The 22574-nt window shown below is 60.2% G+C and overlaps 1 protein-coding gene across 12 annotated transcripts in view; it reads right to left on the bottom strand.

Annotated features, from left to right (window-relative positions):
• Positions 1-22574, bottom strand: part of MYO1C (myosin IC) — a 29217-nt gene that overhangs the window by 5393 nt on the left and 1250 nt on the right. For 2 of the 12 annotated variants that reach the window (XM_016931125.4, XM_016931128.3), the window contains exons 2-25: positions 15200-15355; positions 14662-14777; positions 13909-14107; positions 13100-13180; positions 11330-11509; positions 11151-11249; positions 10207-10320; positions 10046-10117; positions 9228-9347; positions 9034-9116; positions 8710-8815; positions 8514-8594; positions 8128-8219; positions 5505-5599; positions 5379-5425; positions 5177-5257; positions 2714-2819; positions 2498-2615; positions 1803-1916; positions 1651-1727; positions 1201-1269; positions 1015-1099; positions 756-915; positions 111-194 (exon numbers count right to left, since the gene is read on the bottom strand). In XM_016931125.4, coding sequence (XP_016786614.1) covers positions 111-194; positions 756-915; positions 1015-1099; positions 1201-1269; positions 1651-1727; positions 1803-1916; positions 2498-2615; positions 2714-2819; positions 5177-5257; positions 5379-5425; positions 5505-5599; positions 8128-8219; positions 8514-8594; positions 8710-8815; positions 9034-9116; positions 9228-9347; positions 10046-10117; positions 10207-10320; positions 11151-11249; positions 11330-11509; positions 13100-13180; positions 13909-14107; positions 14662-14777; positions 15200-15355 — 2535 coding nt within the window. Of the gene's footprint in view, positions 1-110; positions 195-755; positions 916-1014; positions 1100-1200; positions 1270-1650; positions 1728-1802; positions 1917-2497; positions 2616-2713; positions 2820-5176; positions 5258-5378; positions 5426-5504; positions 5600-8127; positions 8220-8513; positions 8595-8709; positions 8816-9033; positions 9117-9227; positions 9348-10045; positions 10118-10206; positions 10321-11150; positions 11250-11329; positions 11510-13099; positions 13181-13908; positions 14108-14661; positions 14778-14877; positions 15088-15199; positions 15356-16189; positions 16617-16786; positions 16933-18076; positions 18224-18336; positions 19148-22574 lie in introns of those variants that run through there. The other 10 variants (XM_063798158.1, XM_063798155.1, XM_063798159.1 and 7 more) reach the window with 10 other exon arrangements.

Genomic DNA, 22574 nt, shown 5'->3' on the forward strand with positions numbered 1-22574 from the left:
GTAAATACAGTAGACCGGGGTAAATGCCCCTCTAGGCGGACACCCTTTGAGCAATGCTTGCGACTCCCTGACTCCACTTCCTCATCCTCACCCAGCCCCGCTCTCCGTACCTGCTGCTTCCACTCAGGGCTGATACTCCGGCAGTATTTCCACACCATGTTCTTTATGCACAACTCCCGCAGAAGCTCTGAGGCCTAAGGGGAGGAGTGAGGTCAGAGGTCCTGGACACCCTGGGCCCTTCCCTCTGAAGACATCGAACATATGCTACTGCAGCCTTTGGATAAGCAACGCCCCCTCCATCTGGAGACGCTTCCGGTCAAGAGACCTTACTCGGCAGGGCGCAGTGGCTCACGCCTGGAATCCCAGCACTTTGGGAGGCCAAGGTGGGTGGATCACCCGAGCTCAGGAGTTCAAGACCAGCCTGGCCAACAGGGTGAAACCCCGTCTCTACTAAAAATAAAAAAATTAGCCGGGCGTAGTGGCGGGCGCCTGTAGTCCCAGCTACTCGGGAGGCTGAGGCAGGAGAATCGCTTGAACCCGGGAGGCGGAGGTTGCAGTGAACCGAGATCGCGCCACTCCCTGGGTGAAAGTGTGAGACTCCATCTCAAAAAAAAAAAGAGACCTTACTTTTCACTGCTCAGCTCTGGTCCGGGCCCTCCGTGAGCCCTCCCTGACCGATCCTTTGGCCCGAAGAAATCAGACCCTTCTGCTGTGTACTTTGATGGTCCCTAACTTGGCAGGGGGTGCCCACAGACCTCACGCAGGGCAGGTGGGGGCGTGGGCCACGAGGTGTCCAGGACATTCCGGGGCAGCTGCCGCCTCAGGTTTAGCAAAAAAGAGGTGCGCACATGGTCCAGGAAGAAGGCGTTCTCGGGGCAGCGGGGGGCGTGGCGCAGGATGAAGCCTCGGATGAGCCTGGGGTGGGGGGCCAGACAGGGTTGGGGGTGAGGGGCCTGGCGGTGAACCCCCCCCACGCCCTGCTCTGCAGCCCCCACAAGGCACCCTGGCGCTCACCGCCGGATGGTCTGTGCCGCCCACTTCCTCTTGGCTGCCTTCCTCCGGCCCAGTGTTCCACGCCACCACGACTGGATGCAGATGGCTGTCGTGGAGACCACAGATGGCTGAACTCTATCTTCTTACCATGGTGGCCCCCCCTGGCCCCAGACCCCGCCCCTCCTAAACACCCATGGGCCCGCGAACCTGATCTCTTCACCCGGAGGAATTTCTGCCGCCAGTGAAAGCCCCTCCAGGAAGCTTGGATCTTTGTGGCTGCGGTTGGGAAAGAAAGGCAATTGGCCAGAGCGTGGGGAGCCAGCTGGGAGCCTGGTGCCGTGTGCGCTCCACGAGTGGCATGAATGGGAGAGTGGCTGAAGGAACCAACGAGCAGGAGGAGAGTGGTGAAGAAGAATGAATGTGGGGACTGCCCGGAAAAGGGGGGCGGCGGGTGGGATGGTGGGCGTGGGGCTGGAGCTGGTGGGGAGGGGCTCCAAGTCGGCCAGTGGACTCCCTGGAGAAGGACTCCCTGGAGCTGGGCATGGGGCTGGAGCTGATAGGAAGGGGTGGACTCCCTGGAGAAGGAGCCCAAGGGAGTGACTTCCCTGCTTCCCAGAAGGGACCCCGTGCAGCAGGAAGGGTAGGCCTCTCTCTCACCCAGGCTCTGCCGCCGGACCTCCAGGGCATCCTCTGTGGCAAACAGGGTCTTGGGGAAGCGGATGAAGATCTTGGTCCTGGGAGAGCAGCAGTGATCAGCCCGGGGTTGCCACTCCCATTCCCCGCAGGCACCCGGCACGGACACTACCCACCTGCCCATCTTGTACTCTTCTGGCTTGTAGCCCAGGTGTCGGACCAGCACAGCCACCCCATCCTGCGGCCGTCCTGCCCACGTGGGCCACGTCTCTGGGCACAGTGACTTGTACCTGGGGACAGGAGGGGCAGGAATGCACGCGGCCCCCACCCCAGTCAGCAGCCTGCCCTGGGGACCCCAATCGGCTTTCTCCGGGCACCTGCTGGGTGCTCCCACTGACTCGTTCACAGCTAGCAGGAGGCTCGCTCGGTCACTGCCCCCATTGTAAAGATGAAGAAACCGTTCTTACCTACCTAAGGCCAAGTCACTAGAAAGTGGCAGAGATGAAATTCACAGTTTGACCCCCCAGGCCCCCGACTCAGAAGAACCACAAAGCCGCTCCACCCTTTCGGAGCCCCTTGGAAGCTGCCCTACAAGGCTTGCTGTCTGCCTCTGGTGCCCGGCACGTGGACGGAGGCCTCCTGTACCCCTGACCGGGTGCTCCTGGAGGGCACGGCCTGGGGGAGCCGGGTATTCTTTCCACCCAGCTTGATGTCAGGTCCGCAGCACCAAGGGCCTCCACCAAGGGCAGCCCAGGGCCTCCGCATCCGCATTTCTAAAATGAGGCCGAGAACCCTCGTCCGCCCTCATGGGACCTAGGGGCTCCTACCCTCCCGCTCCCCTTCCCTGGCACCGAGCAGGACCTGCCCCCACCTTTGCAGGAAAGCTTCGTATTTGCGGCGATAGGCAAAGCCGGCTCTGCGCACGCGCAGGTTTTCCATCAGCCCCAGGTACTTCACCTGGTGGCGGATCAGCACCTCGTCAAAGCGGCCTGGGGTAGGGGGAGCGCCGTGGTCAGCGGGCTGGCGCTGACGGCCTGTCTCCTGCAGGGGAGGCCCGGCCCCGAAGTCCCCCGTGGGAGGGGCCTACCGGGCTGTTTGGCATCATTAGGCTTGATGCAGCGGACGTAGGCGGGCTCCTTAGACTGCAGGATCTCCACCAGCTGCAGGAGGCTCATCTTGAACTGGGTGGCGACCTGGCGAGCCAAGAGGCATGGGAGGTTGGCCGGAGCTGGGCTAAAGCTGCTGACCCCAGCAGCGAGTACCCCACTCCCCTGGCTGGTGACGCGAGCAGCAGCCCCTGATTCTGCCTGGTCCTTATTCCTCCCACCACACCTTCCTCGCAGCAGAGGAGGGGGCCAGACTCCACCCCTTACCCCTCTGGCTGGGCGAGAGACCTCAGTCTACGAGCCTCACTCCAGCCTAAAACTCCTGCTCAGGTCTCCCAGCAACCTCAGTGCTACACCTCCCTTTAGTGGCCCTTCTTTTTCTTTCTAGAACTTCAGGGCTGCGTTCCTAAACAGCATGTCCCATGCTACGCATTCAGCTAGTATCTGGGTATGCTGCTCTGCGGGACCTGGAAGGATCTCAGGCCTGGTGGAGGAGCACGCTCCTTGGCAAAGACTCACAATCCCGGTGTTCCGAGAGTAGCAGGTGTATGCCTGTGGGTTCTGAGAGCCCCACAAAGGGACAATTCATCCAGTCTGAGGGTTAGGGGGCACCAGGTGACGTCTTCTGGAAATAACGCTCTGCTGAGCTTTAAAGGATAAGGAGGAGGGGCGGGTGAAGTGGCTACAGGGAAGGACTGAGGGGGAGCTGCTAAGTACTCCGGCAAGATCCAGTGGCTGGACAAGGGAGAAAAGGAGAGAAAAGAACGAGGGGGCCGGAGCCGGGCGCGGTGGCTCACGCCTATAATCCCAGCACTTTGGGAGGCCGAGGCGGGCGGATCACCTGAGGTCATGTAGCCTGGCCAACATGGTGAAACCCCATCTCTACAAAAATAAAAAAATTAGCCGGGCACGATGGCGGGTACCTGTAATCCCAGCTACTCGTGAGTGTGAAGTGGGAGAATGGCGTGAGCCCAGGAAGCAGAGGTTGCAGTGAGCCGAGATCGCGCCACCGCACTCCAGCCTGGGTGACAGAGCAAGACTCCGTCTCAAAAAAAAACAAAAAACAAAGGGGATGACACCCAGGTTTCTGGCCTGGGGGACTGGGTCAAAGAGGGAGAAAGCCTGGAGGGGCAGACCAAGGGCCCGTTTGTTATAGACCAGTGGGATCTAGGGTGCCCTGGGGCCACCTAGGGGAAGAGGATGAGATACACGAGTCTGTGGCTTGCTGGAGAGGCCTGGGCGGGAGGGTGTGTAGGCATCCTCAGCAGGGAGACGCTAAGGCCAGGAGGATGTGGCGCTTCGGGAGAGGGTGGGGTGGACGGCAGCAGCGGGCAGGGGCACAGTGAGCCACACCCTGGGCAGCATGTCGCCTGCATGCCCTCCCTGCCAGGCAGTCTGGCTTCCACCTCCCTATGGACTCACTGACCTCACTCTTCTGGGGCTCCCCTGACCCTCTTTTTGCCAAGCCCAACAGCCGTACCTCCGCCTTCAGCTCGCTGGAGCCCTCCCTGCATCTGGCACCCTGGCCATGCCTGCCTTTCCCGGTCCTTCTCCTTGATGCCATCGCTTTCCCGCTCACCTCATGGCCTTTTTAGACTCTCTGTGTCTGGATTGGGCCCTCACTATAGGTTCATCTGACATTCCCGAGTCATCTCCAACGCTTCCTCCTCCAGGGAGCCTCCCCAACCCCTCACCCCTTCCGCCCCGTCAGGCCGTTTGCTGTTCCCTCTTCTAAGTTTGCAAAGCACCCTGTGCACGTTGCTGCAGGCACACCCACTCATTGTGGTACCTCAGTGCCTGGCAGTGTCTGCTATAAATGTCTGCTGAGTGGGTAGACACATGACAGCAACCGCACAGAGGCAGCTGTCAACATATGGGCACCCACAGAGACAGACGTACACAAGGATTCCCCTGCAGACACAGCCCACACTGAAGACACACGACTCCACTATAGACACAGCACACACACACAAGTAGGCAAACAGGGACAGGCGTGGTGGCTCACACCGGTAATCCTAACACTTTGGGAGGCCGAGGCAGGTGGATCACCCGAGGTCAGGAGTTTGAGACCAGCCGGGCCAACATGGTGAAACCCCATCTCTACTTAAAATACAAAAAATTAGCCGGGCGTGGTGGCAGGCGCCTGTAATCCCAGCTACTCAGGAGACTGAGGCAGGAGAATTGCTTGAACCAGGGAGGTGGAGGTTGCAGTGAGCCCAGATTGCGCCACTGCACTCCAGCCTGGGCAACAGAGCGAGACTCTGTCTCAAAAAAAAAAAAAAAAAAAAAGTAGGCAAAGAGGCACCTAAGGCAGCCCCCTACAGACACCTGCAGATGTGCACGGGCTCACACGCGTTCACACGCACGCTGCCAGCTCCCAGGCTCACACAGGCCCTCATGCACACTCAGGCGCACCCCCGCGCCCGGTCCCGCCACCTCCTCACCGTCTCTGGCCGCTTCTTGTCACTGAGCTCGCTCCGGTCGAAGCACTGGCTCATAATGGGATTCTTCGAGCTACACATGGTCTGTGTGGGCAGAGCTGGGGTCAGGGTGGGGCACAGGGACAGGCAGGACAGGCTCCTGGACACAGGTGCAGAGCTGTGGGCTATCCCCACCCCCACCCCGGCCTCCCCAGGTCCTCCTCACCTCCTTAAGGTTCCGGAAGAGAAGGTCATTGTTTTTGTCCAGAAACCCTGGGAGGGGAGAACCGACGTGAGGTGAGACAGAGCCTCCCCGCAGGCCCCTGTGGGGACACAGCCCCAGGATCCTCACCGGTCACGCTGTAGGTCACCTCCCCCGCATAGTGCAGAAGGCGGAATTCCCCTCGGCCCAGAGATTTCCTGGTCCGCTGGTCAGCCAGCTTGTGCCTGGGGGTGACAGGGAGGAAGCTGCAGATGGCTGCCGGCCTGAGCCAAGCCCTCTGCCTGCTGAAAGGGCCTCAGGAGCAGGAACCAGCTGCCCAGGTGCACCCCAGGCCGGGCACAGTGGCTCACGGCTGTAATCCCAGCAGTTGGGGAGGCCGAGGTGGGTAGATCACAAAGTCAGTACTTCGAGACCAGCTTGGTCAATATGGTGAAACCCCATCTCTACCAAAAATACAAAAATTAGCCAGGCGTGGTGGTGGGCGCCTGTAGTCCCAGCTACTCAGGAGGCTGACGAAGGAGAATCGCTTGAACCTGGGAGGCAGAGGTTGCAGTGAGCCGAGATGGTGCCACTACACTCCAGCCCTGGGTGATAGAGCAAGATTCCGTCTCAAAAAAAAAAAAAAAAAAAAAGAGCAGGTGCACCCCCAGGGCTGGGTCACTGAGGCAGGCCAGGCAGGGCCAGTGGCCTCCCTGATCAGAGCGGACCATGGAGGCTCAGAGAGGTAGATGGCCTCGGCCAGGGCCACACAGTGCCAGGACCGGGACCTGGGCCTCCTGACGGCCAGGGCACGCTGCAGGGAGGGAAACTCTCGTTGGTTCGGCCGCCGCGGGCTCTGCTCAGAAGGGGTGGTAAGCTGCGCACTACTTTTCAGAATGGAATCTGCTGCCCCAAGAGAGCACTTAAGTCTTAGGCGTGTTTATACCCTTTCACCCATTTGCTTTTAAGAACTATTTCAAGCAGCTAACCAGAGACACGGACAAAGATTGAAGGCACGGAGATGTTTGTGACAGCCTTGTGATTCCAGCAGAAACCTGGGAGGCTGGCCAGGGGCCCCGAAGGGCTGGGTGAGAGAGGGGAGTATCTGTGGGTCAGAACCGCTCCAGGAAGTGTTCTGAGGAAAATGTTGTTTGATGATACAGGAAAATGTGCAGGATATAGCATTACCCTGAGCCTTATACACAAGAAGTTCTCGACTATGAAAAAAAATGCATAGAAAAAGGCAGGAGGGAAATGCCTCACACAGTTATCAGCCATGGCCTTTGGGCGACGGGATCACAGGTGGCTTTTGCGCACATTCCAGCTTTGCTGTAATAAGCAATATTATTTTTATAATCAGAAACAAGTTTTTAGTATTTATTATTTAATGAATCAGGCAGCCCCTAAACCCGAATAGATTCAGAGAGACTCTAGAAACAAGTCTTTTTTTTTTTTTTTTGAGACGGAGTCTCGCTCTGTCATCCAGGCTGGAGTGCAGTGGCACCATCTCAGCTCACTGCAAGCTACACCTCCCAGGTTCAAGCAATTCTCCTGATTCCCAAGTAGCTGGAATTATAGGTGCCCACTACCACGCCTGGCTAATTTTTGTAGATTTAATAGAGACAGGGTTTCACCATGTTGGCCAGGCTGGTCTTGAATTCCTGACCTCAGGTGATCTCTGCCCACCTAGGCCTCCCACAGTGTCGGGATGACAGGGTGAGCCACCACGCCCATCCAGAAACAAATTTTCAATATATTATCATGCAAAAAATACTCATGGCTTTGGCATTCAACAGCCCTGGGACTGACCCCAGCTCGGCAACCCAGATGAGAGCTAACTTTGGGGAAATGACTTCGCCTCTTGGAGTCTCAGTGAGAAAACACCAAGAACCCCTCAAGGAGCAGCTGCAGGTGAAGCGACGACGTGCACAGCATGCATGAGACCGCGCTGGACAGAGGCGCTTGTTCCTGTTCCTACCTCTCCCCACTTCAGAGGATTCCTTCAATAAAAATCAATTTCCAAACAAGGAAGATGAAAAATCTTAGCAAGTTTCATTCTCAAAAAAGAAGAGGGAGGAAGCCAGGCTACTAGTGTCTTGTTTTTTGTTTTTTTTTTTTTGGGGTTGAAGTCTCATTCTGTCGCTCAGGCTGGGGGGCAGTGGTGCGATCTCGGCTCACTGCAACCTGCACCTCCCCGGTTCGAGCGATTCTCCCGCCTCAGCCTCCCGAGTAGCTGGGATTATAGGCACCTGCCACCACACCCAGCTAATTTTTGCATTTTTAGTAGAGACTGGGTTTCACCATGTTGCCCAGGCTCGTTTTGAACTCCTAACCTAAGGTGATCCACCCGCCTCAGCCTCCCAAAGTGCTAGGATTACAGGCGTGAGCCACTGCACCTGGCCTTCTTTCTCTTTTTTAAAAAATTCATTATTTATTTTTTTCCTTTTTTTTTTTTTTTTTTTTTGAGACGGAGTCTCGCTCTTGTCACCCAGGCTGGAGTGCAGTGGGTTGATCCTAGCTCACTGCAGCCTCAAAACTCCAGGGCTCAAGTGATGCTCTTGCCCCAGCCTTCTGCATAGATGGGACCCCAGGCGTGTCAGCATGCCTGCCTAAGCTTCTTAATTTCTGGACACACGTGAGGGGTCCTTAACTCAGCACCGTCTCTGGTCACCTCCTTGCGGCTGGTGTTTTGTGATGGCGGAGGGACTCCTGCACTCCACAGGCTCTGCTGCAAGTGAGCCCTCGCCCCCAGCAGCCCCGCAGCCCCACTCACGTCAGGAAGTGTGGATGGTGCTTGACAGTATCCTCCAGCTTCTCCAGGAAGGTCAGGTCTGTGGCCTCCCCGGGGCGCAGACACTCCTCATCCTGGGGGGTGTGGCACAGGGGGAAGGACGTATGGGGGACAGGTCAGAGCGCACAGAGGATTGGGGTCACCGTGCTGGGAGGCACAGACACAGGGGAGGGGCAGATCACAGGGAGCCTCCACAAAGAGCTTCCAACTGGGGCGGCACCTCCCTCCATCCTCCATTCACAGCCCTGCCCTGTCTCTACTCAGCCCCAAACTCTGGCCCTCCGTGGACCAGCCTGGAGAGAATGGAGAAAGGGGACATCCTCCCACCCAGCCTCCAGCACCAGGCCTTGGAGGCGCAGAGGACTCACCAAAATCGAGATGATGCCCTTAAACTTCTCCTCCACCAGATCACAGATGATTTTGTTGTTGAAATACTGGACGGGCTCCCACTGAGGGGCAGAAGGGAAGGAAGGGATCACCGTGGGGTCCTGGCACCCTCTCCCAGGGGCCCCGATACCCAGGCTCCCCGTGGCCCACGGAGAGTGCCCCCAGGCTAGCACACACCGCGATGCCCTCTGCCTCGTACTCCTCCTGCTCCGACTTGAGCGTGAGCTCGATGAAGAGCTGCTGCAGCTTCTCGTTGCAGTAATTGATGCAGAACTGCTCAAAGCTGTAAGGAAGGAGAAGAGCCCACAGGGGCTCAGCGGCGACACAGGACCAGGAGAGGGGAAAAGCCGGACGACGCCCCTGAGCACAGGAGGTGAGAAACACAGAGACAGTCCCCGGCTGGCTGGGGAGTCACGGGGCAGGAATGAGAGGCTGGAGGACAGAAGAGAGGGAGCAGGACAGGAGACCGGGAGGAGAGACAGGGGGAAAGATGGCACCGACCTGTTATGCTGAAACACTTCAAAGCCATAAATATCCAGGAGCCCGAGAACTGTGGTGCTCCGCCAGCTGGGGCTCTCCGCGTCCTAGGGCAGTCATTCAACCGAAGGCGTGGGCCCCCTGCGCGTGCCAGCCCCACCCCGCCTCGCCGACGGCCCTCCCTTCTGCCTCGGGAGCAGTGTGGACCGAGCCCTCACCTTGGAGGCCAGCGACCTGTTGATCTTCCCAACGAGCCAGGTAAAAGTGCGGCTGTACACAGCCTTGGCGAGGGCGTCTCGTGCGTACGCGGCCTGCTCCAGGTTCAGCGGGCTCAGGAGCTGTGGACGCAGCGTGAGACAAGGAGATGAATGCCACAGAGCCTGTGCATCCCACCTGCTCCCAGGCTCAGGCAGACCAGGAAGCCGCCACCACTCAGCACTCCCAGCTCCAGCGAGCCTGCGGTATGGGGAGGGGTGCTGGTAGTGGGACCTCAGGGAGGACAGGTGGCCACCCCAGAGGGAAGGTGGTAGAGGGACAGGAGGCCTCCTTCCCGAGGTGGGAGTCTGGTTCTAGCCGGACTTTTACTCTCTTCCTATGTGACCCTGGCCAGCTCACTGTGCTGCTTCTTTTTTTTGAGACAGAGTCTAGCTCTGTTGCCGTGATCTAGGCTCACTGCAACCTCCACCTCCCGGGTTCAAGCGATTCTCCTGCCTCAGCCTCCCGAGTAGCTGGGATTACAGGCGCCTGCCACCACGCCTGGCTAATTTTTGTATTCTTAGTAGATGGGGTTTCACCACGTGGGCTAAGATGGTCTCGAACTCCTGACCTCAGGTGACCTGCCCACCTCAGCCTCAGCCCCAAGTGCTGGGGTTACAGGCGTGAGCCACCGCGCTCGGCTCTCACTCTGCTTCTCTGAGCAGCCTTCCTTCCGTCCCTCCAGCATTGCTGAGGGAACCAGGCGCAGGGGAGTGATGGGAGTAGGGGATGCCTTGGAACACCTGCCCCTCCACACCCGAGGGCAAGGGCCCGGCCTCACCTCCTCCCCCTTGGCGATGATCTTCCTGTGTGTCAGGGCTTCTCGCAGCGTCGAGCCTTCCACGCTGAGGAGCTGCCAAGGGCAGGCGAGGACACGGTGAGGGTGCACCCCCAACCCCCGCCCCCGCCGTCCTCCCGTCACCCTCTGCCCGCCCCACTCACCCTGGTCAGGTACTTGAGCTGGTTCTCGGTGGTGACCTGGGCATTGCTCTCCTCGTCGGCAGCAAAGTGGATGTTGCCCAAATGAAGGACGCTGGCCACGATGCTCAGCAGGTCCTGGGGGAGCAGGCCGGGGGCAGGAGGGGGTGAGAGGGGCCAGAGAGCCCCAAGAGGGCAACTAGCAGATGGCCATGCAGGGGTGGGTGGTGAAGTGTCGGAGAGAAGGGGCTGGAAGTGGGGATGGGTGTTAAAGGTGGAAGGTGATTCTGGGGGTGGGCTGGGCACGGTGGCTCATGCCTGTAATCCCAGCACTTTAGGAGGCTGAGGCGGGAGGATCACCTGAGGTCAGGAGTTCGAGACCAGCCCAGCCAACATGGCAAAACCCCATCATTACTAAAAATACAAAAATTAGCCAGGTGTGGTGGCAGGTGTCTGTAATCCCAACTACTCAGGAGGCTGAGGCATGAGAATCACTTTAACCTGGAAGCAGAGGTTGCAGTGAGCTGAGATCGCACCACTGCACTCCAGCCTGGGCGAAAGAGCGAGACTCCATCTCAAAAAAAAAAAAAAAAAAAAAAAAGGAGCCAGGCACAGTGGCTCACGCCTGTAATCCCAGCACTTTGAGAGGCTGAGGCAGGCAGATCACCTGAGGTCGGGAGTTCGAGACCAGCCTGGCCAACATGGTGAAACTCCGTCTCTACGAAAACTACAAAAAATTAGCTGGGCGTGGTGGCGGGCGCCTGTAATCCCAGCTACTCGGGAGGCTGAGGCAGGAGAATTGCTTGAACCCGGGAGGCGGAGGTTGCAGTGAGCAGAGATTGCACCACTGCACTCCAGCCCGGGCAACAAGAATGAAACTCCGTCTCAAAAAATAAAAAACAAAAAAAAAAGAAGGAGATTTTGGGGGTGTGACAGGAGGAAAGGGAGGGTCCCGGAAGAGGCCTCACCTCCACTTCATCCTCGGTGAAATCAATGACTGTCAGAGCCTTCCTGACGACCTTCCAGTCACTCTTGTCATTGATGGAGGAGACTTTGGCACACTGGCCCTGGAGGAAGGGCACAGCTGGGTTGCCAGCCCTGGCACCGGATCCCTGGGTGGCACCTGCCCTCCTTGCCAGCCACTCACCTTCACCAGGTACAGGTAGCTCTGGGGGTTCCGTTCCAAGCCCAGCCTGCGAAGAGTCTCCTCCTCGCCCCCCTCCAGCAGCTGGTAGAAGATGTGGAAGTTCCGTTCCCCATGATTCTGGTGCACCACTCGTGACTTTTCCAGGAGGTAACTGAGGATGTGGCCACCCACGGGGGCACCCTGTGGGCAGGGCAGGGCATGAGGCTGGGTCACGGGGACTGGGAAAAGAGCCCACCTGCCCCTCTTCTCCCCTGCACTCCTGGGCTTTGGCAGCCAGACCTGATGCCAATTCCAGCCCTGCCACTAGGTGTGTGGGCTCAGGCACGCCACCCACGCTGGACTCAGTTACTTCATCTAGGAAATGGGGAGATTCAACTCCATCGACCTGGCGGTTCCACCTGGATGCCCAACAGGCATCGCAAATTCAACAGGCCTGAAGCTCAACCTTCTCCCTCTTCAAACAGGCTCCTGTTAGTGTCTGCCCACCTTGGTCAGTGGTGACTACATCCTTCTCGTTGTTCAAGCCAAGGACTTGGCAGTCCTCCTGGAAGCCTGTGTTTCTCCAAACCCTACATCCAATCAGGCAGCTGATCCTGCTGCCTTAACCTTTAAAACATCCAGAATCCAATCACTGCTCGCCACTTCCACTGCACCACACTGGTCTGAGCCAGTGTCACCTGTCACCTACATGATGACATCAGCCCCCTAACCGGTTTCCCTGCTTAGCCTGGTTCCCCTACCATCTATTCGTCTACTCCCAATCTCCCAGTGAAGCAGCTAAAGTCATTTTTTTATTTTTTATTTTTGGAGACAGGGTCTTGCTTTCACCCAGGCTGGAGTGCAGTAGTGCAATCACAGTTCACTGCAGCCTCGAACTCCCTCCCGGGTTCAAGCAATTCTCCTGCCTCAGCCTCCTGAGTAGCTGGGACAACAGGCACACACCACCGTGCCTGGCTAATTTTTGTATTTTCAGTAGAGGCAGGGTTTCACCATGTTGGCCAGGCTGGTCTTGAACTCCCGACCTCATGTGATCCACCCGCCCCAACCTCCCAAAGTGCTCAGATTACAGGCATGAGCCACCTCACCCAGCCCGATGACTCCCCTTCTACTCAGAGTTTAAAAAAAAAAAAAAAAAAGTTCTTGCAACAACCCAAAAGGGCCTGCACCGTGTAGCCTCTCTCTGTTCCCGGGCCCCTGCTCTCTTCTCTGGCCGCTGTGGCCTCCGTGCTGTCCTGGAACACTTCCAGCACCCTCGTATCTCAGGCCTTTGTCCTGGCCGTTCCGTTCCCGCTGCCTGGACAGGCACCTGCACAGCCTGCTCCTGTCTCCATCAAGCCATTATTTTCTATTTTTTTTAGAGACAGGGTCTCACTCCGTAGCCCAAGCTGGAGTACAGTGGCATGATCATAGCTTAGGGTAACCTTGGACTCCTGGCCTCAAGTAATCCTCCTGCCTCAGCCTCCAGAGGAACGGAGAAAACAGACATGTGCCACCCTACCCAGCTGTCAAGTCTTTATTAAAATGCCACTTTCTCAGTGAGGCCTACCCTAATACGACCACACCTGCCCCCGACTCCTTACTGCATTTTATTTTCTGCCACGGCCTCAATTTCCCTGTTTATTGTTTATCACTCTGGAAGGCAGGATTTTTGTTTGTTTTGTTTGACTGCTGGAATTGCAGCACCTGGAATAGTCCCTGGTACCCAGTAGGTGCTTCACACGTGTAGAGCCTACTGAATGGGAATCCTCACGACACACACATCCATGGTACCTTGAAGTCAAACTGCACATCCATGTACTTCCCGAACCTGCTGGAGTTATCGTTCCGGAGGGTCTTGGCATTTCCAAAGGCCTAGGAGTGGATAGGGGTATGAGGGACACCTGGCACTCTCCCCCTGCCCTCCCCACCCCGCCTTGTAGCTACTGCTGCCCCTCCCCTCCCGCACTGGGCTTCTCTCCCTGCCCCTCCCCTCCCACACTGGCACTGGCCTTCTCTCCCTGCCCCTCCCCTCCCGCACTGGCCTTCTCTCCCTGCCCTCCCCTCCCCTCCCGCACTGGCCTTCTCTCCCTGCCCCTCCCCTCCCCTCCTGCACTGGCCTTCTCTCCCTGCCCCTCCCCTCCCCTCCTGCACTGGCTTTCTCTCCCTGCCCCTCCCCTCCGACACTGGCACTGGCCTTGTCTCCCTGCCCCTCCCCTCCCACACTGGCACTGGCCTTGTCTCTCTGCCCCTCCCCTCCCGCACTGGCCTTTTCTCCCTGCCCCTCCCCTCCCACACTGGGCTTCTCTCCCTGCCCCTCCCCTCCCACACTGGCCTTGTCTCCCTGCCCCTCCCCTCCCGCACTGGCCTTTTCTCCCTGCCCCTCCCCTCCCACACTGGGCTTCTCTCCCTGCCCCTCACCTCCCTCACTGGGCTTCTCTCCCTGCCCCTCCCCTCCCACACTGGCACTGGGCTTCTCTCCCTGCCCCTCCCCTCCCGCACTGGCACTGGGCTTCTCTCCCTGCCCCTCCCCTCCCCTCCTGCACTGGGCTTCTCTCCCTGCCCCTCCCCTCCCGCACTGGGCTTCTCTCCCTGCCCCTCACCTCCAGCACCGGGTTGCTCTGTAGCAGCCGGTCCCGCACGGCACCTCCGCGCTCGGGGGCTGGGCAGGTCTCTGCATAGAACTGCAGCAGCCTCTTGGTGGCCTCGGTCTTGCCTGCCCCACTCTCCCCAGAGATCATCACAGCCTGGTCCCGACGCTCCGTACGCAGTGCTCGGTACACAGTGTCGGCCACGGCAAACCTGGGGCAGAGGCTCGTCAGGGAGTTTGGGGAGGGGGGCCAAGCAGAGCCCCACGGGAGTCCTGCTGCCACATCTGGCTGGAGTCCTCTTGTGGGTGGGAGTCGAATACACCCTTGAGGATGGGGACTGGGGGTCCCTTGCAGGTGTGGGCCACGGGAGATCCGTCATAGCTGAGAATGGGCATCACCGCCAGCGGGAGGACTGAGAGGCTCTCACAGGTGGGAGGCTGGAGGTCACTTAGGTGGAGGCTGGAGTCACTCACGGGTAGGGCTGGGGGGGATCTTCGCAGGTGGGGTTCAGAGGTCACTAAGATTGGGGGGCCACTCCCAGTTGGGGAATAAGTCATGGGTGTGAGTCGGGGTAGGGACTGAGTCCCACCCACATGGAGCGGAGTTGCGACATTCATCTCTGGTCACTGGGGGGCGAGAGACTGTGGGATTCCTCACAGATGTGGCGCGGGACGCCAGGATCATTTCAGAGTAAGGTAAGGGTTGGGCGGGGTCACCTCAGATGGAGACAGAGGGGTCGCTCCCGGAGGGGCTGGGGTCACTCACAGGTGAGGGGGGACTTCATAGAAGCTGACGCCACGGTAACGCTCCATATGCTGCCGGCTGTAGATTTGCAGGTCCCGGTAGGGGTTGACAGAGACCAGGACGGGGCCAATGTAGGTCTGGGGTCGGGGGAAGAGGGTCAAAAGTTTATCCCGGGCCAGGTGCGATGGCTCACGCCTATAATCCCAGCACTTTGGGAGGCCAAGGTGGGCGGATCACCTGAGGTTGGGAGTTCGAGACCAATCTGACCAACATGGAGGAATCCGTCTCTACCAAAAATACAAAATTAGCCGGGCGTGGTGGTGCATGCCTGTAATCCCAGCTACTCGGGAGGCTGAGGCAGGAGAATTGCTTGAACCCGGGAGGAGGAGGTTACAGTGAGCTGAGATTGCGCCACTGCACTCCAGCCTGGGCAACAAGAGTGAAACTCTGTCTCAAAAAAAAAAAAAGTTTATCCCGGTGACCCTTGGTGTCTCTTTCCCCTCCGCTTGCCCGTGTCTGTGACCCCAGCACCCCTGCCGTCTCCCCACAAGGGCCTCACATAGATGAGGTTCTCCCGAAACCGCCGCCGCAGGTTCTCGATGAAGGCGGCCTCGCTGGTGAAGTTCTCCAGCAGCACGAAATCCTGCACCCCCACCCGGTCACGGGCAGTGAGCGCACTCTCCATGGTCACCCGAACCCCGTCACTGCCCAGGGCCTGCAGAGAATGGGCCACAGAAGAGGGTCAGAGTCATCGGGGGCGGGGCAAGGCCACTTCCCTGCGCCTGTGGGACTGAGAGGGAACGTAGGGGCTTGTGAACTCAGGGCTAGACACGGGACATGAGCATGACGGGTGCGGAGGGCCTGGGTGCGGAGGGCCTGGGTTCGGAGGGTCTAGGTGTGGTGGGCCGGGTGAGGAAAGCCGGGTGTGGAGGGCCCGGGTCCCGGTGTGGCAGCAGAGGGATCACCGAGGCTGCGGGCACAGAACAGAGACAACATGAACCACTTGGGACTCGGACACAGGGCACGGACGCAGGCAGGACCAGAGGGCAGAACCCGGGAGGTGCTGGTTTTGGGTGGAGAAAGGGGGGGGTCATAAGAAGGAACTCCTTGAAATAGCAGAAAGACTGCTCTGTTGAGCTTGGACCAATCCCCTCCTCTCTCTGGTTCCTTCCTCCTCAAGGAGGAGGAGTTGAGTTAGACCAGGTGACTTCAGGTCCCTTAGCTCTGAGCCACGTGTGACAGGTGCTTTGGAGGACAAATGGCTCAGGGTCAATTCTGCAGGCAGGGTGGGGCCGTCTCTCCCACCCAGACCCACCCCCACCTCCACGGGTAGAGCGTCGAGCACCAAGCAAGAGGTTACTCCCAGACTACACCAGAGGGGTTTCCCCAGAGGGCCTCCCACCCCAGCTGGGCTCAGCCACCCACTCCAGAACGCGGGGGAGGCCCTCCCTCGCATGGCTGGGGCCACTCCCTTTCCTCCAGCTGCTGGGCTCCCCAGGCACCTCCTCCACTGAGAGTCCTGAGAAGCCTCAGGGGATGGGGGGTTTACCATGGAAAGCCCAGCTGCCTCTGGGTCCTACTGGAGGGTGGAGGGTGGTGCAGGCTCAGCAAGACCCTCGCCCCACAACCAGGGCTGAGATGGATCCCTCTTCAAACAGGGTCTCAGGGCTCCAAAAAATGGACACCCAGAGTATCCAGGGTCAGAGAAGAACAAGGTGGTGGTGATTGGGGGTGGATCCCAGAGGGGCCGCCGATGTCCTCTGACCACGAAAGGCCCAGATTTCTGGCCTGGGGCGTCACTCAGGGCCCGGCCGGGGGCCTGCCCCCCCCCAGGCTTGTCCTCACCGCCCCGCTCCAATCCCGCGCCGAAGCGGCTGCCAAATCCGGCCGCGGTCCCCGCCCCCTCGCCCTCGGGTCAGGGGTCTCCGCGTTCTCAGGCGTCCCCGGCAGCTCCTCATCCGGCCCCGGGTCCGAGCGTCCCGCGCCGCCCTCCCCGCCTCGGCCTCCTCCCCCTGCAACTTCCCGGGACGTTTTTCCACCCGGAATTCCTGGGCCGCGCCCGCTTCCTGGCGAGGCCGAGGCGACGCCGCGAGGTGGGGAGGGGCGCCCGGGACCCCCCGCCCTGCCCCGCCGCCCCCAGGCTCACCGACGCCCGGTAACGCATCCTGCCCGGCCGGCCTGGCGCCCGCTCCGCTGCCCGCGCTCTGGGTCCCGGGCTCGGCGGCGGTGGCGGCGGCGTCAGCGAGGGAGGGCCCGCCCCCCGCACCGCCCCCACCCGGGCCCCTGAAGCGCGGGGCTTCCCCGGCCTCCCCCGCCTCCCGCGCGGCCGGGCTGGGGTCCCCTCCAGGTGGGGTTGGTGGAGGTGGGGGTGTCGGTGGGGGGGGGGGGTCCGCGGGCTGGGGGGGGGGGTCCGCGGGCTGGGGGCGGGGGCGGGGCCGGGCTCCGCCTGAGTCAGGTTTTCCAGGAGGGACGCCGTTGGCACCAGGGTGGAGCCCGGAACCCGCGCGGCCGCCGCGTCTACACCGACCCGGAACTCACTTCCGGGCCTGGGACTACACTCTGCGGCGGGCCTGGGCGCTGGGCGGGCACCGAGGCCTGCGGGTCCCAGAGGAAGCGGGATTTTCCTCCCCCAACCCCCGAACTCGAGTCCCGGGAAAGTTAAAAATAGAACCAATGTCCAAATACGGCCGGCGCGCCCGGCGGGCGGAGCGTTCTCCGTGCGGGACGCCGTCCACCCACACGCGCCGGGGCCTGGCCCGAGCCTCGAACCCAGGAAGATCTTGGTTTTCCTCGTCAGCACGGAGCTCGCGCCCCAGGGACAGGGACGGCCAACGGGTGCCCTGGCCGAGCGCGCGGAGTCCCCGGCCCCTCTGGAGGGCTCAGTTCCCCCTCTGGGAAATTCGCGTACCCCCCGCCCACGGCATTTGGGGCCCACAGCCTCTCCCCACCCGGGACACCCCACTCGCCTCTGGGCCTGGACCTCCTCCCTCCCTCCTTTTTTTTTTCTGTTTTTTTTTTGAGACGGGGTCTTGCGCTGGCTCCCAGGTTGGAGTTCAGTGGCGCGATCTCGGCTCACTGCAACCTCTGCCTCCCGGGTTCTAGCGATTTTCCTGTCTCAGCCTCCCGAGTAGCTGGGATTACAGGCGTGCGCCACCACACTCGGCTAATTTTTGTATTTTTAGTAGAGACGGGGTTTCACCATGTTGGCCAAGCTGGTCTCGAACTCCTGACCTCAGGTGATCCACCCGCCTCGGCCTCCCAAAGTGCTGGGATTCCAAGCGTGAGCCATCGCGCCCGGCCCATCTCCCTCCCTGCTTTGAAGGGGGCCTCCCTAGTCCCTCCGGATCTCCGGGACGCCCCCCACCTCCGAAGCGGCCTCGGCAGAACCTCCCTCGCTTGGCTCTGCGGGCACCACCCTCCCTCGCCTGGGGCGAACCTTGGCTCAGATCCCACCGCGGGCAGGGGCGGGGACGTCTAGAGCCTGCAAAACGCTGGGCTGGTTCTTCCTCGCGGTGGGACTCTGAGCAAGTCACTTAACGTTTCGGCTTCTGTTCTTCATCCCTAACATGAGGCTAACACAGGCCTAGAAGGGCCGTTGGGTGGCCTGAGATAGAGCGTGAAGGCACCTCCCAGACCCCCTATAGACCTCGCTGCCCCCACCCGCCGCCTTCCCTCGGCCGGACGCTCATTCCTCACTTGCTTGCGGGCAGAGGCCTACTGAGAGCCAGGCCGTGGGCCACGCTTCCGATCCGGTGGGGAGAGCCTCAGGCGCGTCTGCAGGCACCTGCCTCCTCCACCAACACAACGGCGTACACAGACTCGCCCTGGTGGGGTAGGCAGAGCCGGAACCTAAAGCCCCAGCGCCCCACCTCCAGCTCGCGGACCCCGCTCCCTGGGGAGAGGGCGAGGCTGCGGCAGGTGCGGGCTGGATCCTTGCGGGGAAGGCTCGTCACTGCAACAACCCGGCCGGAGCGGCGGCCCTGGGGACCCCCGAGCGGGGGCACCAGCTGGTGGGGGAGTGGGAGCGGGGGAGGGGGAATGGCGGCGTCTCGGACAGAGGCGGGGGAGGGCGGGAGGAGACGCCCGCTGCGGTGCCCCCAGGTTTAAAATCTAGAGGGAGGGCCAGGCGCGGTGGCTCACGCCTGTAATCCCAGCGCTTTCGGAGGCCGAGGCGGGCGGATCATGAGAGTTCAGGAGTTCGAGACCAGCCTGGCCAACATGGCGAAACCCCCTCTCTGCTAGAAAATACAAAAATTAGCTGAGCGTGGTGGTAGGCGCCTGTGTAATCCCAGCTACTCGGGAGGCTGAGGCACGAGAATCGCTTGAACCCGGGAGACGGAGGTTGCAGTGAGCCAAGATTGTGCCACTGCACTCCAGCCTGGGCAACAGAGCGAAGCTCCGTCTCCAAACAAAACAGAACAAGGAAAATCTAGAGGGAGCAAGGAGGCGACCCAGCCTCCAGCCCGCCCAGGGGTGGGGAGCATCCTAGAAGACGGGGTGGAGGGTCAAGAGAGCCCCTACCGGAAGCTCAGCTCTCTCCCTGCCCCGCGAGGCGTGGCGGACTCGGGCCGGGGGCGTGGCAGGAGCCCGCGGGGGCGCGGCCAGAGGACGGGGCGGAGCTTCGCGGCCGCAGTGTCCGCCCCGCCGCTCCACGTCACGCGGTTGGAATGAGGGGAATCCGCGCGCGGAGGGGTCGGGCCCGCTTCTTCCAGTTCCCGGGCCGCGCCGCCGCATTCCCGGGATGCCCGCTGGCGCCCCCGCAGCCACCGCCCGGCGGCGGAAGGAGGGGGCGTCTCCGCCGCTCGCGGGCCCCAGGGCGGCTCCAGCACTGGCAACCCCCGGCCTGCCCCTCCTCACTGGACGGAAGCGCGAGCCCCGGGCGGGGAGGGAAGCGGGGAACCTGGGTGGGAAAGACGCCGCGGCTAAGGCTGCAGCGCCAGGCGCCTCCTGCGTTCTCCGCGCTTTCTTGGGTTACTCCTTTCAGTGACCCCAGCCAAGCCATGAGGTCCGTATGATCACTCCAATGCAGAAGAAATTGAGGCTGGGCAGGTGACTTGTGCAAGGTCTCAGGAGGAATGGGACTGGAACCCGGGCACTGGAACACCTTACTGCAGGGCTGCCCTGAGCCTCTTTGTGCGGTTATCAGGGCTACCAGGGCTGTGACCTTCAGTGACACCGTTCAGGCCCCTGTCGGTGTCGTGTGATTCTATTATGTCACATGTGGGCTTTAGGAGAAGGCCAGGGCCTTTGGCTCTGGGCCTAGAGGTTCCCTGCAGGCCATGGCCCCTGAGTGACATAGGAGACTTCTTCCCCAAGGCTGCCTCTGGGTCTTCTCCCACCTGGGGAGGCATTTACTGGAACCACAGGGGATGGGGTGGCCCAGCAGACCTGGGCTATCTAGTGCCCTTCAGCTCCTATAGGCCAGGTGCCTACAAGCCTGACTTCTGCGGACAGCTGAAAGCTCAAATGTTCCCCCAGCCTAAGGGCACACAGATCTTGCCGTGGGGTAGGGGTGTTGGGGGCTGGGAGGAGGTGTCATCTGAGGCACCCGGGACTGCTGCTATAAACCGATGTCCACTGAGCCCAAGGCAGCAGAAAGGCAGCCACAGCTTGTCTCACGGGTGGCACAGAGCAGGGCTTCAACTTATGTTTATTAAACAAATCTTAGATCTGGGCCTGGCTGCCCACCAAGGACCGTTCCAGACCTCAGGGAATTGTTGTGAAGGGAAATGGGGAGGAGATAGTGGCGACTTAGGGTCTCTACCCTGATTGCTCACAGGGCCTTGGTCAAGGACTGTCCATTCTAGCTACACAACCATGGATCTTTGGCTGCCAGACACCTCTGCCTGCGGGGTCCAGCAAACGTGAACAGAGGCAAGGTGCAGTGAGTGGCTCACGCCTGTAACCCCAGAACTTTGAGAGGCCGAGGTGGGAGGATCGCTTGAGGCCAGGAATTCAAGACCAGCCTGGGCCACATAGTGGTGAGACCCCTGCCTCCACTAAAATTTTTTTAAAAAGTTAGCCAGGCATGGTGTGTGCCTGTGGTCCCAGCTACTCGGAAGGCTAAGGTGGGAGGATTGCTTGAGCCCAAGAGGTTGAGGCTGCAGTGAGCTGTGATGGTGCTACTGCACTCCAGCCTGGGTACCCCAGAAGACCCAGTGTCAAACAAAACAAAGAAACAAAGCAATAAACCCATAACATGTTAACATAAATTTGTATGGGGGAAAAAAAAAAGTAAACGGCCCGGGAGCGGTGGCTCGTGCCTGTAATCCCAGCACTTTGGGAGGCCAAGGCAGGCAAGATCACTTGAGGTCAGGAGTTCCAGACCAGCCTGGCCAACATGGTGAAACCCTGTTTCAACTAAAAATACAAAAAATTAGCAGGGTGTGGTGGCACACGCTTGTAATCCCAGCTACTTGGGAGGCTGAGACAGGAGAACTGCTTGAACCCAGGAGGAAGAGGTTGCAGAGAGCTGAGATCATGCCACTGCACTCCAGACTGAGTGACAGAGACACTGTCTCAAAAAAAAAAAAAAAAAAGAGGGCCTTTGACCCCTAACCTGTACTCCCTGTTTAATGTCCTTGTAGAGAGAAGGGTGGCACTGTTTGAGCTGGTCATCACAGCCTGGCATTAACAGACCTGCTCTCCTGCCTCCATTCCTCACACCAAGTAGTCACGACCTGCTAAAACCTCACCTCCAGGCCGCGCGCGGTGGCTCAGGCCTGTAATCCCAGCACTTTGGTAGGCCTAGGCAGGTGGATCACAAGGTCAGGAGATTGAGACCATCCTGGCTAACACGGTGAAACCCCGTCTCTACTAAAAAAAAAAAAAAAAAAAAAAAATTAGCTGGGCATGGTGGCACACACCTGTAATCCCAGCTACTCAGGAGGCTGAGGCAGGAGAATAGCTTGAACCCGGCAGGTGGAGGTTGCAGTGAGCAGAGGTCGCACCACTGCATTCCATCCTGGGCAACAGAGCGAGACTCCGTCTCAAAACAAAACAAAACAACAACAACAAAAACAAACAAAAACCTCACCTCCATCACTGCTCCTTACCTGGGCCAAGACAGCAGCCTAACTGGCCTCCTTGCCTTCCTCCTACCAATCCATTTCCTCTGGGGCAACACAAATCAAATCAACACCTCATGTTCATAGAGTGAAGGTTTAGGGCACCCTCCATATGCCAGGCCCATGATTCACACTCACTGCTGCTTACCAGGACCCTGCCTATGAACTCCCGAGACCCCCCTGCTGTCCCCAGTTTACCCCACTGCTCCTGCATTCTGATGTGCCAGATGGCCCGCTCCAGTCCCCTCTCTCCCCACCCCTCCCCCCAGGAGGGGGCCTTCGCACCGTCGCCAGCCAGTCCAAGCTTCAGTGCCTGCACCTGCGGCTTCTCCAGCCCGGGGCACTCTCCCTGCCCACCTCACTGAGACTCGGCTCAGGTGTCACCTCCTCCAGAACCCCTTTCCTGATTCTCCCGAACACGCAGCGCCTCCTTATCACACCCCGCAGGAATCAGCTGTTTCCTTGTCAGTCCCTCCCAGGAGACGGCTCCCACTCCCTACACCCAGCGAGGCACACGGTGGGGCTCAGTCACCCCTTCCTGGACCCCTGGATGAATGAATGAATCTCAGAGCCAGGCGTGTGCGCGGGAGGCCGGAGCGTGAGGACTGAGGGCCGCGTGGCCATCCTCATTCTCCGGCCACCCTGGAGCCCCCCGCCCGTCACCCTCGGGGCGCGCTGGGCCCCAGGGGCGGAGAACGGGAAGGGGCGGGTTTAGGCGGCTTCTCCGGAACCCAGAGGCAGAGCAGGGCTGCGGGCGGGGCCCGAAGGGCGCGCAGGGTCCTGGGTCCTGCAGCCCAGGCCGCTCTTCCCCGCCTCCCGCTCCCCGCAGGTAAATGTTAAGTCTCCACCAGGCTGCGCCGGCGCCTC

Source organism: Pan troglodytes, chromosome 19, assembly GCF_028858775.2.
Source record: "Pan troglodytes isolate AG18354 chromosome 19, NHGRI_mPanTro3-v2.0_pri, whole genome shotgun sequence".
In the NCBI taxonomy this organism is placed as follows: domain Eukaryota; kingdom Metazoa; phylum Chordata; class Mammalia; order Primates; family Hominidae; genus Pan; species Pan troglodytes.